The 14,789-nt window shown below is 39.2% G+C and overlaps 1 protein-coding gene across 1 annotated transcript in view; it reads right to left on the bottom strand.

Annotated features, from left to right (window-relative positions):
- Nucleotides 1-8,380, bottom strand: part of ANKFN1 (ankyrin repeat and fibronectin type III domain containing 1) — a 138,605-nt gene extending 130,225 nt beyond the window's left edge. The window contains exons 1-2 of the mRNA XM_022552625.3: nucleotides 8,180-8,380; nucleotides 5,192-5,402 (exon numbers count right to left, since the gene is read on the bottom strand). Of these exons, the coding sequence (XP_022408333.3) occupies nucleotides 5,192-5,402; nucleotides 8,180-8,365 (397 nt within the window). The 5' untranslated portion in view covers nucleotides 8,366-8,380. The remainder of the gene's footprint in view (nucleotides 1-5,191; nucleotides 5,403-8,179) is intronic.
- Between the last annotated feature and the right edge of the window lie 6,409 nt (nucleotides 8,381-14,789).

Below are 14,789 nucleotides of genomic sequence, written 5' to 3'. Positions count from 1 at the left end.
GCTATAGGAAAGGGCAGAAAGACTAAAAATGAGGAGCGTTCTGCCATATTATTAATCGGTGTAGAAATAAAAACAGTTAGGCTACGTCTGCAACCAAATTTCAAAACAATGCCTGGAAAACACAATAATGGCAACAACAACAGGTTCCCCACAGTGTAACTTACTTGAAGACAGAGTTTTCTTCACACATTGTGTGTGTAAGTGCATGTATGTATGTGTGCATGTGCACTGTACACATAGTGTGTGTGTGTGTGTGTGTGTGTGTGTGTGTGTATGTGCTAAAATTCAATACCTGCAGTTCCCAGCAGTATTAGGCAGGACTTAAAATTCAACTGAAATTTCAACGGAAAATTTATCAGCACCTACGTATGTGCCAGGTATTGGGGTCAAAAGATGAGATAACATCCATGTGAGTGACCAGATTTGCACATGGTAGGTATCCAAAAAGAACTAGTTTCTTTACGGTTAATGTTTTTAGAGCCGAAATGATGCCAAATAGATAGCAGCCTCAGAAAGGCAAGGACCTCATTGATGATTCGGTGTATTCGTCCTGGAGACTGTTGAAGTGTGATTCGAGGGTGGAGGCAGGATATGAGTTAGAAAAAGGGAGGGGTTTATGACGAGGGACTTTCAGTTATGGAGCAAGTCTTTCTCAGCTGTTGTTCAACTGAGTATGAGTTATGGCAAATGGGATACTGAATGGATGAAAAAAATCAAAAGTATAGCCCCCAGGTATCCTGTAGTACCTTTGTACATTAACTTTCCTAGCGCTAGTCCTTTTAGATTCTGGGCCTGTTTCCTGAGCTTGGCACACGTATGTGGGATTCTAGTTCAGCAATGGCTAATGTTTTCTCCCAGAAGGAATGAATATTACTTTGTGCTGCTTACCTAAAGGTGGGAGGAACAGAAAAAAGTTGCCGAATAAAGATAGTAGATTCATCTAATGAGCAGGCTGAGGTTCTGTGTATATTTAAATTTGAGGCAGTGTGCAAATTTGGGTGGCCACTTCTGGAACTTTCCTTATGAATAAGGAAATGTACATGGTTGAATTTCAAGCCATGTTTATTCAGAACACCTTCATATAGCTCTTATGATTTCAGGGGCTAAAGCCCAGAAGACATGCCTGACCAGTGGCTTAGAAGGTAAATCCCTAAACGTATCTGTGTCTTTGTGATTCCTGTTACGAAAGGAGAGAATTACAGAGGACTTCCTTCTGAGTTACGTCAGGATCTTTGGTTGGCATAGTGAAAAGAGTATTGGGCTGTTTTCAGAAGGGAACACACAGGGGAAGGGAAGACAGAAAATTTACCCTATTAGAAATCCTGAAATATTTAACAGGCATTAGAAGAGGAGAGATGGAGAGTCAGGGAAGGAAGGGATTGAACATCTGCAGTGTGACAGTGAGTGTGCTAATGCTTTCCCACAAATACCAAAACAATACAGAAGATCTGGGTTCAAATCATGGGTCCACCACTTATTAGCTTTGGAGCACTGGCTGAATTATTTGTCTTTATTTCAGTTTCCTCGTTGATCAAAACGAGGAAACTAACTCTCATCTCACAAGCCAGTGGTCAGGGTCAAGTGAGATGACGCAAGCAAAAGCATTTTTGCAATGTGTAAAATACTCTAAGAACTTAAGACCTCATTCTTCTATCCTGCCTCTGCAGCTTCTGGGGATCAGTTTGCAGTGGGTGCTTGCTTATCTGGTTCTAGCTGGGAGACTCTGGTTTTTCTCATGGGCTGGCTCATACTCATGCACAGAAACAATTTGATTTCTCTGGTACTTGATACATAAAGTGAATTAAAAATCCCTGAAAACAGACTGTGTTCTTCTATCCTGCCTCTTTTCAACAGGAATGGCATCTCAGCTCATAGGACAGCACAAAGAAATACACCACAGGATTTTAGCAAAGGCACAAAGGGAAAGGTACGGGGGCCCAGTGGCCACAGCCTTCTCTATTAGTTATTTGGAAAGACAGTGAGTTTGCACAGCAGGATTCCAGGCATGGTATCTCACACACTTGGACTTGAATCCTTGACATCCCTATTCATTTGCTAGATGTGTGACCTTTGGTCAGTCACTTAACCTCTCAGAATCACGAATTCCTCTTCTTCAAGATGGAGTTAATAACATCATCCTGAAGGGCTAGTGTGAAAACTGGAGATAATGTATGTGGAGATTTCATAGGTTCTCAATCAATAGTCCTTTGCCATTTTTACACATGTGGGAGTCTATACATGATCCTATCTCTTTAACTTTTTGGGTGGCCAAGGTGACTTAGGTGTCATATTTCCTAGAAGCTAAAACCTGGGTTTCTCTCTCACTGTCCTTTACAAGTTTGTGATGGTAATGTGGTTACCATCCCACAGGGAATGAGAAAAACCAGGGATCTTTTGAATGAATTTGCTTTCGGTTTAACTAAATATTTAGTACTTGGGTTATTTTATGGAGATTTAATTATGCACAAGGGGGATTGGGGAGATTGGGAGTATTACTGGTTTCATGGAAAATGCAGAAATTCTTTGCAGCGTCTCAGGTAAGTAAGACTAATGTTTCATCCAGCTCAGTGCAGGCAACATCTGGATGAATGGTCTCCTTGTTCCTACAGAATGGGGCTCAGTCTGCATTCTCTATGTTCAGACCCCTTGATTCTCTCTCCGCCGCTCTCTCACTGCATCTTTAGGACAGACGTTATTGCAACATAAATTGGAAGGCAGCAAATAAACCTTTTTGATTTCTTCCATCCTTATTTGCCCATCCCTCCAAATCCTCCAATTCCACTAAAAAGAAGCAGCACTTTGATGATGGAGCTCTTATTGAAGAGCCCCAATGCTACTGAACCCAAGTCCTCATTCTTTTTGACATGGATGTGGTGAGTTTAGCATTTTTAAAATAAAGAGTTTTATGATACAAGGTTCTGCCTCTGTACCTAGTTTTTGGGTGGCAGGGGTTTATGAAATTTAGGAGCAGAGATGTGACCTCTAATTATATATTTGCTTGCTTCTCTTTCAGCCTTCTGGGTCTCACCACTTGGAAGTGAGTGAATCAGTATTAGTGAAACTAACAATTTGATGAGTTTACTTTTTTCTTTCAGGAAACATAAAAACTGTGGCTCAGAGCCATTGTGGTCATTGGGTCAGAGAGTTTGCACCTAAGGGAATATGAGTGCCTCCCTCAGAACGTTGTGTGAGGATTAAAGGAGTCAATACATGTAAAGTGCTCAGAATAGTGCCTGGCACAGGGCAAGGGCTATATGATTTTATCCCATCCACTCCTGGGCGGGGTCTATGACCTGAGAGCAGTTCCCTGTGGTAAGTACTATCAGCTCTACTTCAAAATACATCCAGAAAGAAGCCATTCACAAAAGACCACATACGATGTGATTCCGATTATATGAAATGTCCAGAAGAGGCAAATCTATAGAAACAGAAAGTAGATTCTTGGTTGCCCAAGGCTGGGAGGAGTGGAGAGGTTGGGGTGAGATCGCCGAAGGGTATGGGGTTTCTTTTGGGGTGATGAAAACGGTCTAAAATTGACTGTGGTGATGGTTGCACAAGTCTGTGCATATACTAAAAACCATTGAATTGTACACGATAAGTGAGTGAATTGTATGGCATGTGAATTATATCTCAATAAAGCCGTTAAAAAATACATTCAGAATTCCACCGCTGCTCACCATCAATGTCACCATCAATGTCACTACGGTGCTAGTCCAAGCAACTGGCATCTGTCTCCTGGACCATTAGAATAGCCTCCTAATTGGTTTTCACAGTTTCACAGTTGCCCTAACCACTGTGTATTCTCCACAGACGGCTGTAGTGATCTTTTATTTTTTTATTTTTATTTATTTATTTTTTTTGCGGTGCGCGGGCCTCTCACTGTTGTGGCCTCTCCCGTTGTGGAGCACAGGCTCCGGACGCGCAGGCCCAGCGGCCATGGCTCACGGGCCCAGCCGCTCTGCGGCATGTGGGATCTTCCCGGACCGGGACACGAACCCGGGTCCCCTGCATCGGCAGGCTGACTCTCAACCACTGCGCCACCAGGGAAGCCCTGTAGTGATCTTTTAAAATACAAAGCAGAATATGTCTTCTTTCCTCCCTCCCTCCCTCCTTCTGTCTTTCCCATGCCACGCAGCTTGTAGGATCTTAGTTCCCTGACCAAGGATTGAACCTGGGCCCCAGCAGTTACGGCACCGAGTCCTAACCACTGGACTGCCAGGGAAGTCCCCAGAATATGTCTTTCATCTGCTTAAACTGTTTCACTGTCTCCCCATCACACTTAAAATCAAAGTGAAACTTCTCACCTTGGCTAATCTGCTCCTGTATGATCTGGTCCCTGTGACTTGTCCCTCGGCCATCACTCTCCCCTATGTTCATTTTGCTTTAGCCACACTGGCCTTCTTGTTCTTCAGATATGGCAGTCTCATTCCTACTTGCCTCAGAACCTTTCTGTTTGCCATTCACTCTGCCTAAAATTTGACCCCATATCTTCTCATAGCTCATTCCTTGATATTGCCTAGGACTAGGCTCAAATGTCACTGCATTAGAGAGGCTTTTCTTGCCCAACTCTATTAAAATAGTCCCCACTCCATCAATCTCCACCCATTCATTCACTTTATTTTCTTCATAGTATTTATCACTATTTGAATTTATATATTAATTTATCTGTTTACTTGATTGTTGGAAATCTACTCCCCTAGTACGTAAGTTCTTTGAGCGTAGAGATTTTTGTCTTGCTCACCACTGCATTCCTAGTACTTGGAACATGCCCTTTCCTCATTGTTTGTTGAATGAATGAATGGAACCACCATATTGACTGTGGACAGAAAGACATTAACACACACATACTCATTCTCTTTTCTATCTCATTCTTTTTTCTATGTATATGCCCTGTGCTATAGCCTCACTTGGAGTCTTTCACATATCTTAAAACTTGCATTCAATTCTTACGAGGAAGTTCCTTTGAGGTTCCTTTTCAATAACATTCTGTGTATTCTATTTAGAACGTAACTTGATGCTTAGACTGATAAACGCTATCACTGTTTGCGTGAAAGTTCATGAAAACATGTAAAGGATTTCAGAGCCCATGCTTAGTCAACCATGCATTCTAAGGGCCAGCAATGGCTATTTCGGTGGCATAAAGCTGCGGTCTGGCCTTAATAGTACATGTTTTATTCTTGAGTTTACTTACAGTGTGGACTTTCTTGGGCCCCTGTTCTCAGAAGAATCCTAGCAATGGGCACATTGTTGGTCATGATGGCAATATCCAGAGGTGTCAGTCCCTCACTGTTAGGTGTGTTGAGATCTAGTTCTTCCGACGTGTACTGATACAGGAGGATCTGCACAGCATCCATGTCTTGCTGTTCAACTGCTTCAAACATGGCTTCATTGCCCTGGAAGTTCTGGAAAAGAATGAAGCAGGTTTGCACAATTTCACAGACCAGCTTGTCTTCATGGCCTAGCTGTTTTGAATTTTAGGGACTGCTTCAGTGACTGCATTCCCACTTATAAGTGGTATAACTGCTATTTATTCCAAGGTCTCCAAAGTAAACACTGTTGGACCCTCCCTCCATCTTTTTTAATGAACATTGAAAAGATCTGTACATTTAGATGCATTGAGACAATATAGTATACAGTCTATAGATAAGAGCAAACATCAGTTTTTCTCAAACCAGTCTTCTGTGGAACACTGTTCAGTAGGCCGTCATAAGGTGCTCTATGAAGAAAGTAGCATGTGGTCAAATGAATTTGGTAAACATTAGATTAAACCAAGTTACTGCATTATTTTATTGTAAGACCTCTCAAGCCCTTTAGGAATTTTAACATGCAATTATGACTCTCTAATAGGTGAGAAATATGACCTGTTTCAAATATGTTTTCACAGAACATATTTTTCGTTATATTTGTTTTAACTCTCCTGGAATAAGGTTCTACCAAACACAGTTTGGAAAACGCTGGCATGGATAACACAGCACAGGTAATTTAAATTATGACTTGCTTGGAATACACTTTCTCTGTTTCTCAAACTCATCCCCTCCCTTTCCGTCCCCGTGTTTTGACTGTTTCTCAGACTGTTACCAGATCATGGCAGTGACCTACCTGTTGCTAGTCTTAGTCTCCTCCATCCCTACTCCATATTGACACGAGTAGTCTTTCTAAAATTTACACTGCTACATGTCCCTTCCTTATTTACAAATCTCTAGTAGGTCCACACTGCCTGACTCCCTAACTCCTAGACTCCTTCATACTAACCTCTACACTTTCTCAACCCTGAGCCCCAGCCACTGAATACCTGGCATTTCTGAGACCTCAGGTGAGGGGCTCAAGAGGTGGTGTCCAGGGAAGGTTTCAGTGAATGGGTGGCAATTGCTTTAGGGCCTGAGAGGGCCAAAAGTTGAATATTCATAGGATACAAATCACCTATAGAAGAGAATAGCTAAAGACAGTATCTTTCCTTTGAAAAGTTCTTTCAGGGGATTAATAGTAAGCAAAGGAGAAAAGCTTTAGAATTCTCTCAAATACATATTTCTGTGGCTCATGGGATAAGAGCAACACATATACTATTCATACATTTATCTGGTATCTTCTTCAAGAGTTGCCAGGTGTTTAAACATGTTGAAATACCAATGGTCCTGAGCTAGCATAGGGGTTGCCTGATTAAAATGTGGAAGGTCTTCAGTAACCACATATTTAGGTAGGCAGGTTTTATTTTTAGTCTCATCAAAAATCAATTCTCCCATTCAAAGGCTACAGGTCGACATAGCTGAGTGCGTAACACATGAATGAAATTGGAGGAAAACACAAAGCTATTATGCAAATGCTTGTTTTGACAAAGGGGACCCAGGGGATAGAACTGTTTGATATGCAGCTCTCTTTGCTACATGGCAGTCTGCTGAACCGAAAAGTGTTTTGTCGACAATCTGCTAAGCTGAACAGCCTCTGATGCTTAGGCCGTAACTCAGCCACAACCAAGCCCTCCCAGAAGATGAGTTTGAAATGAGAAAACAAACTAGAAAACAAATGAGTGCAAAGTTAAAATGCTGCCCTGTCCAAACAACACCGTTGTGTATTTGTTTGTGATTCTTAGTATGTCTAATTTCTCATGTGCCATACTTGCTCTCACTCTTAAGTCATTTCCTTCGCCATGCTTTTGTTGGCAAACTCTAGTATGCTTCTATCTGGAAAGGCTAGGGCTCATTTCTGTTTTAAGCTCAAACAAATGGTGCCATTACCCCCTGCAGAAATACCCTTGCTGAGCATGATAATATTATGCCCTCAGCTTCTACTGAGGGGCAGTATAAGAAACTGCTATGTGAGAATGTTTATAACATCCCCAGTACTACTCTTTATCCTCCATTACATAATTCACTATGACATCTTATAGAAGCCAGAGGACTTAGCAACAGGAAGATATTCATTTGGTATACTTGCAGTTATTAGCTAATGGAATGCTATTACCAATTGTCCTTTCCCTTCTGCTTTGACTGACTAGGAACTCAGAGGTAAATGTAATGATAAATTTTAGGTACTGTATTTGCCTAGGTTTTTGGTATATCTATTTCTCTTTCCATCCCCACTATTTTCTTTTTCCAGTTTTTTTCCTTCCTTCCTCCCTCCAACCCTCCTCCCCTTCCTTCTTTCTTTCTTTTTCTCTTTCTTGCTCCCTTGCTGTCCCCCACAATCACCATCGCTATTGATTTATTTACCATTGTATAATACATTTGCATTTTTTTTTTGTTTTTGCCTGGATTCTGTCTTGAATGCCTTTGGAAAGCATATGGGGTATACATCACAAATAAGTAAATAAAATATTGTTCATTGTTCATTCAATATTTGAATGAACACTGGATTTGAATGAACACTGTATCTCTCAGAAAGCCTATTTAATCTCAAACTCCATATTTGTCAAGCTGCTATTTTGTGGGCTCTTTGGTCTATTAGAGAAAGAAAAACTAAGGGAAATAAAGGAAAAGAAATTAAGAAAAAGAAAGGGAAAATCTCACAGTCACTTAAACTTCGACTAACATATATATGTGCAGTTCCTACCTTACCTGACTTTCAACATTTATAAACTTGCAAACATCAGGTTCTGGAGTAAACGTGGATCATCGTAGTATCTCCTTAAATCCAAACACAACTGCACTAATCAAACCAAGATGAGAATAAAGAGTTTTATTACCACCGAAGTCTTTCTGAGACTCAGCCGGTCAGTTCTTGCTCTAAAAGAGGCTTCATCAAACGAAGAGTGGCTCCCTTTCAGTTTCTCAGAGAGGTTCCGGTACAGGCGTTTGGCAGCACTGGGAGATGATGGGGCGCTATGTTTTTTTGACTGAGAAAGATGTAAATTCTGCATTTGTTGGGTCATTTTCACACGGCAATTCCTAAGAGGAGAAAAATCTAATGTAATAATTTACACAACATAATTATAAGGTGACAAAAAATTTTATCATCCCCAGTAACCATCTGGAATCCTAATAAAATATTATAGCTGGAAGGGACCTTAGAGATCATCAGATCCAGCTTTTTCATGTTATAGATGAGAAAGCTGAAACCCAGGAAAGGGAAGCAGCTTGTTTATGGCCAAATAGCGAATTGGTGGCAAGAATGAAATGACAACATCCATTTACTATATAAACATATGCATTTACATACAAACATATATGACTTGAGCCTCTACGAAAAATCTTTTGATCTCTGTCCCACTGGGAGGAAGTATCTCAATTCTATAACCCAGGGAGTCTGTTCAATTATTCTTGGCTGTATATAATTGGAATTTTGCTACTTATACTCTAGATGCTGTCTTCTGTTGGGTGTATAAAAGAGTGTGGTTGTTTCCTGCAGATCCCCCTTCTCTCAAAAGTGTTAAACTGTGCCTGTTGTCCGAGATTTGTTGGACTATCGCAGTGCCCAGAGCTTTGGGGAATTTGTACTGATAGGCTCATCCCTGCTCACCCCAGATACTTCAGATAGTGTCCTCCAGGACACTTAGTACTGGCATCCTCCAAGTAGTATTTGACTGCTGTTCCACAAATCTCTAAACAGGTCCTCACCAACGTCATACCTGAGGTCAATTTCCAGGAGGTTAGCTATGGATTTCAAAGGCTGTCCATCATTATGTTGGGTATTGCTATTGAAATATTGATGCTACCAATGCTATTGCTGCCTAGCATGTGTGTATTGGATGAACAAATGTATGAATGAAATAATTGGCTAAGGCAGTTATGTGCAAGGTGTCTCCATCCCTGGTGCAGCCTCTGGTGCATTGGGCCCAGGTCTCTGGAGCATGCGGCTGCCTTCCCACCACCTGCCCTCAAATATCCAGTGGAGTCTTCCATTGGTAATGCTGCCATTGCCACTTGGCCGTGACCCTTAGGACATCTTCAGTCCTTGAATTTTTATAGCTTTATGGACTCTGATATAATACCATGTAGAATCTCTTTTATTGACCAAACTCTTCACAGCACTGACTTCAGTGATTCTCCAACTCCTACAGGATATAACCATATTCTTTAGCTTTACATACAAGTGCTTGCCTCTCTAGCTTCATCTGATACTGTACTTCTACATTATAGGTTTCAGTCTTTCTGATCTCCTTAGAGTTTCCTAAGTGGTTCAAACTCTTTGCTACCTCTGGGTCTTTGTATGCACTGCTCTGTATGTATTAAAATTCCATCTGTGCCTGCATCCCCTAGGAAACAATTGTTGATCCTTAAAGTCTATGCTCAAGTAGTTTCTGACACCCCAGGGCAAATTTGGGTATTTCCTTACTCATTCACTCAGTATGTGCTTGTTACAGTAAATACTTTATCACGTTACAACTGTTTGCTCGGCTTTCTGTCTCCCAGCTAGTCTATATGCTTCACAAGAGCAAGGACTGCTAAATATTACTTTTTATATCCCCAGTACCTAAAATGTGCCTGTCTCAGGGTAAAAGAAATATAACAGAGATTAAGATGTGAATCTCCTCTTCCACCTACTGAATATGGGATCTTGGGCAAGTTACGTAACATGTCTGCATCTCATTTTTCTAATTTTTGAAATAGAGAAAATAACAACAACTACATATTATGGTTGTGAGGATTTGATGAGATAATGAGTGTAAGTAGCTTAGAATGTAGGCAGACTTCTGACAGCTATCATATTTATTATAGAAGATACTCAGCAGATACTTCAGAGTAAATGAATGCACATTTGAGAGTCTATTACATATAATATAGTAAGGGTCTACCCAGAAAGCTCATTTCCTCTCATGCTTCTGAACTGGGTTCCATGTCCACTAGCACCAACTAACCTTGACTTCCTTGCACTTTAACAAATGGAGATCCATCTTCATTACATTGTTGAATGTCTTTAGGCACCTTTTAAGTCTTGCTTGTAATTTTCTCCAACACAGACTTCCTGGTGCCTTCTGAGGAGGTCAGACCTATTCACTATTAGTCATGTTCATCAGGCCCTACCCATTCTCAGCCAAACGGCCACATTTACATTTGGAAGGAGGATGTAAAGCACTGTCTGTAGTGTGTATGTACATGTGGGTATATTTTCATTAATTTTTAATAATCTTTTAATTTACACAAAAGCAGTAGGTGATTTGGCATCTTCCTCTTTCTGCCTACAAATCTTTTACCTATAATTCAATAGCAGCCATAGCACTTCCTCTATGTCTTAACCATTCCCACAGAAATTCCAGATTGATATGCAAGCTAGCTTACATGGGGATTGCCTTTACTTATTTACTTCTGCCTCCTGTCTCTAGCCTTTTCCTTCAGCATTAAGCCATCTGTCTTGTCTACATCATTATCATTCCCCAAATAACTCTACATTCTTTAGTATCTCCCACAGTGCCCTGGAGTCCAGTAAATAAATTCTTGTCGATTGATCAAATTCCAGTGACTTGCCCTCTAACTGATGACACCTACCCACACGGTCTCTTTTGTCTTTGCTCATCTCCTGTCTGTTCCCTTCACTCAAAATAGGTTGACTTTCTCTGTCTCTTTGACTTCCTTCTCATAGTACCCCAGCTGTCCCTTCCTTCCAGGCCATCCTTTAGCACGTTTCTGTTTTTCTAGATTTCATCTATCATTATATTTTCTTTTCCTTCTCTATATTTAAAATTTTGTCTGATGAGAGATACTGAGAAAGACAACTTTCTATTATCTGTTCTCATAAACATGCACACCCTTCCCAGCTAAATGTGCTCTTACATTTTTACCATGGAAAGGGAAAAGCGTTTGAGAAGCAGAGGAGCTTTGGCTCTGGAATTTGGCAGACCCAAGCTTGAACCATGATATTTTTATCTGTAATCTGTGTAACTTTGGGCACTTTAATAAAATTCTCTGAGTCTGTGTAGTATATAAAAAGGTTTATTACAGAGTTGTGAAGATTAAATGAATTAACAAAAGGTATGCATCCTGTTTGGTGCATAGTAGCCACTCAGTAACTAGCAGCAATTATTAAGGTTACTTCAAGTCTTCTTCCCAAACCAGAAACACCAAAGTACACTGTAATAATTTAAATAGTTTTGTTTGTTGTAAACATTGTTTTGAATCTGATTTTATGTACTTACTATACTTCATTTTTATTTTGATAAAAATATGTTTAGATATTTTAGTGTGTATGTTTACAGTAAGTTATGGTAAAACAGAAGTACCAAGTAGAGCTTCAGACTGTTAGAGGGAAGAGAGGAATAAAGATGTCTAAAAATACTTGAGAAATAAAAAGAAACAAAATTAGGAAACATAATAAATAGAAATATAAAATGAAGGAGTAGGGTTAAGACTGAATATGTGAGCACAATACATTCAGATGGTTTACTTTTCCTAATAAAAGATAAAACTCTCCAACTGAGATTTTTAAATGGCCATTTACAAGTGGTACCCCTAATTAAACATTTCACAGAAATATTAAAAACAAAAGAAAAGTATGACAGTGGGAATGGCAAAATAAGGACCTCTGAAAATCCTCTTCTACATAAAAGCAATGAGAACATCAGCAAAAATTGTCAGAATTAATTTTTCAGAACCCTGGAAATTAACCAAAGGTTTGAAGCAATCCAGGAAGTGTTTATTCAAGAAAAGTAACTGAATTTGGTAAGAATAGTAAGCTTTGTGGCATTTTTAACTTGCTTCATTCCCATATTCCTCAGCTCTGTGGTAGCCTTGAAGACTAAACAGCCTACATTCATAGTAAAAACCAGTAGCCTGGCAGCCACTGGATGGTGCAGAATAGTAATGGAGCGTCTTTAAAACCCCATTTTGAGAGAATCATCATTATTTGACACTTCTGGTGGTTCCCTGGAAGAGCTCACTCACAAGACTTCTTTTTTTTTTTTTTAATTTATTTGACTCTGAGTTCACCAAGTGCACATAACCTTTTCCTCTGGGGCATCTGTTGAAAACAAACATCAGCAATGGCTTAATATCACAGCTGCCTGAGGTGGTGGATAAGAATGGTAGCAAACAGTAGATAACCAAAAAGCGTAAAAGGAAAAGTTGAGGAATTAGATGTCCATAGAGGACTTTGAAAAGTTCTGACACATTCCTGGGGATCTAGCAGGTCACAGGCATGCCCAGAGCTGAGAGCATTCTCATAAAGTACCTGAGAAGGTCCTAAGCTCTCATCTCTGTCTGACTTTGAGGCTCTGTGCAAGCAGGATGTGAAGGCTAAGGCAGAGATGTCAACTGCCTGATGAGTCTTGAAGGTGTGCCCCAACATATACATAGAACCTCTTTGCCAAGATCAGTTCTAGGCCTTTAAGGAAATTTGTGTTCAGTCATTAGCTGACCACTGAGCTAACCAAGCAAAGACTTCAGTGGCCACATATGACAAGAATACAGACTTTACAGATATAGTTTTGTACTTTACAAATTCAGTTAGAGGACAATCTGATTTCTAGAGTTGCCACATTACATTATTTAAGATGCCTAGCTTTCAACAGAAAAAAATATGAGACATGTAAAGAAACAACAAAAAATTTTTCCATTCACAGGAAATAATGCAGTATATTAACATTGCCCTTGAAGAAGTCCAAATGTTGGGCTTATTAGACAAGGATTTTATTTTTTTTAATATCTATCTATATATTTATTTATTTTGGGTACAGTTGTTTTACAATGTTCAGTTACTTTCTACTGTGCAGCTAAGTGAAGCAGAGTTCCCTGTGCTGTACAGCAGGTTCTCATTAGTTATTTTATACATGTTAGTGTATATACGTCAATCCCAATCTCCCAGTTCATCCCACTTACCCCCTTTACCCCCTTGGTGTCCATACGTTTGTTCTCTACATCTGTGTCTCTATTTCTGCCTTGCAAACCAGTTCATCTGTACCATTTTTCTAGATTCCTCATATATGTGTTAATATATGATATTTGTTTTTCTCTTTCTGACTTACTTCACTGTGTATGACAGTCTCTATGTCCATCCATATCTCTACAGATGACCCAATTTTGTTCCTTTTTGTGGCTGAGTAATATTCCATTTAGACAAAGACTTTAAATTGTATATCTTAAATATGTTCAAAGAACTAATGGAATTCATGTCTAAAGAAATAAAGGAAATTATGAGAATGATGTCTCACCAAATAGAGAATATAAATACAAGGTAGAATTTATAAAAAAAAAAGCCAGAATCAAGTAGAAATTCTGGAGTTGAAAAGTACAATAACTGAAATGAAAAACTGACTGGAGGAACTCAATATCATATTTGAGCAGGCAGAAGAAAGAATCAGCAAACTTGAAGATAGGTCAATTGAAATCAGTTTTAGGAGAGCAAAATGGAAAAAAAAATGAAGAGAACCAGAGTCTTAGAGATCTGTGTGACACCATCAAATGTACCAACATATATATAATAGGCATTCCAGAAGGAGAAGGAGGAGGAGAAAGCATATTGAAAAAATAATGGCCAAAAACATCCCCAAATTGATGAAAAACATTAACCTACACATCCTAGAATCTCAGTGAACACCTAGTTGGATAAAATCAAAGAGATTCACACCTAGATACCTCATAATTAAACTGTCAAAAGCTAAAGACAAAGAGAAAATCTTGAAAACAACAAGCAAGAAATAACTCATTATGTACAAGGAATTCTCAAAATGATTTACAGCTGGTTTTTCACCAGAAAATGATAGAGGCCTGAAGGGAGTGGTTTTAAGCACAGTGTCAAAAGTAAGGACTCTGATACAAAAGTAAGGACTTTGATACAAGGCTGATCTACTTTTAGGTTTTGTTTTTTCTACTTATTAGAAAATTACTCAAATAATTTTATTAGATATAATTAGCTGTATGATATTTAGCAAAATATTAGCTTCAATTTCCTCATCTTAACAGTGGTCCCATCTCAATTTTAATAGTCATGTCTAAAGGGATATTAAAGTTTTAGATAATACATACCAATTGTTTAACGGAGTGCCTGAAATAAACAGATGTTCAATAAATATTTTTTGAACACCTATTTATTTTAGGCCTGCTGTTTCCAGGCAACAACTGGTCTGCTTTTTGATACTATAGATTAGGTTTCATTTTATGGAATTTCGTACAAGTGGAATCATCATCATTCACTTTTTTTTTTTTTAACCTGGATTCTTCTTCTTTATTTGAGGGTCAATTTTTAAAAATAAATTTTTAAATTTAAATTTAAAAAAATAAAAATAAAAAAAATAAATGCATTGGGTTTTGCCATGCACGGGCTTTCTCTAGTTGGGGCAAGTGGGAGCTACCCTTCATTTCGGTGCATGGGCTTCTCATTTCAGTGGATTCCCTTGTTGCGGAGCATGGGCTCTAGGCACCTGG

The sequence above is a fragment of the Delphinapterus leucas genome, chromosome 19 (assembly GCF_059928025.1).
Source record: "Delphinapterus leucas isolate spDelLeu-1000000601 "Yukka" chromosome 19, BTC_Dleu_Yukka2, whole genome shotgun sequence".
Taxonomy (NCBI): domain Eukaryota; kingdom Metazoa; phylum Chordata; class Mammalia; order Artiodactyla; family Monodontidae; genus Delphinapterus; species Delphinapterus leucas.
The sequence above is the reverse complement of the archived record's forward strand: the minus strand, read 5'-3'. Positions and strand labels throughout refer to the sequence as shown.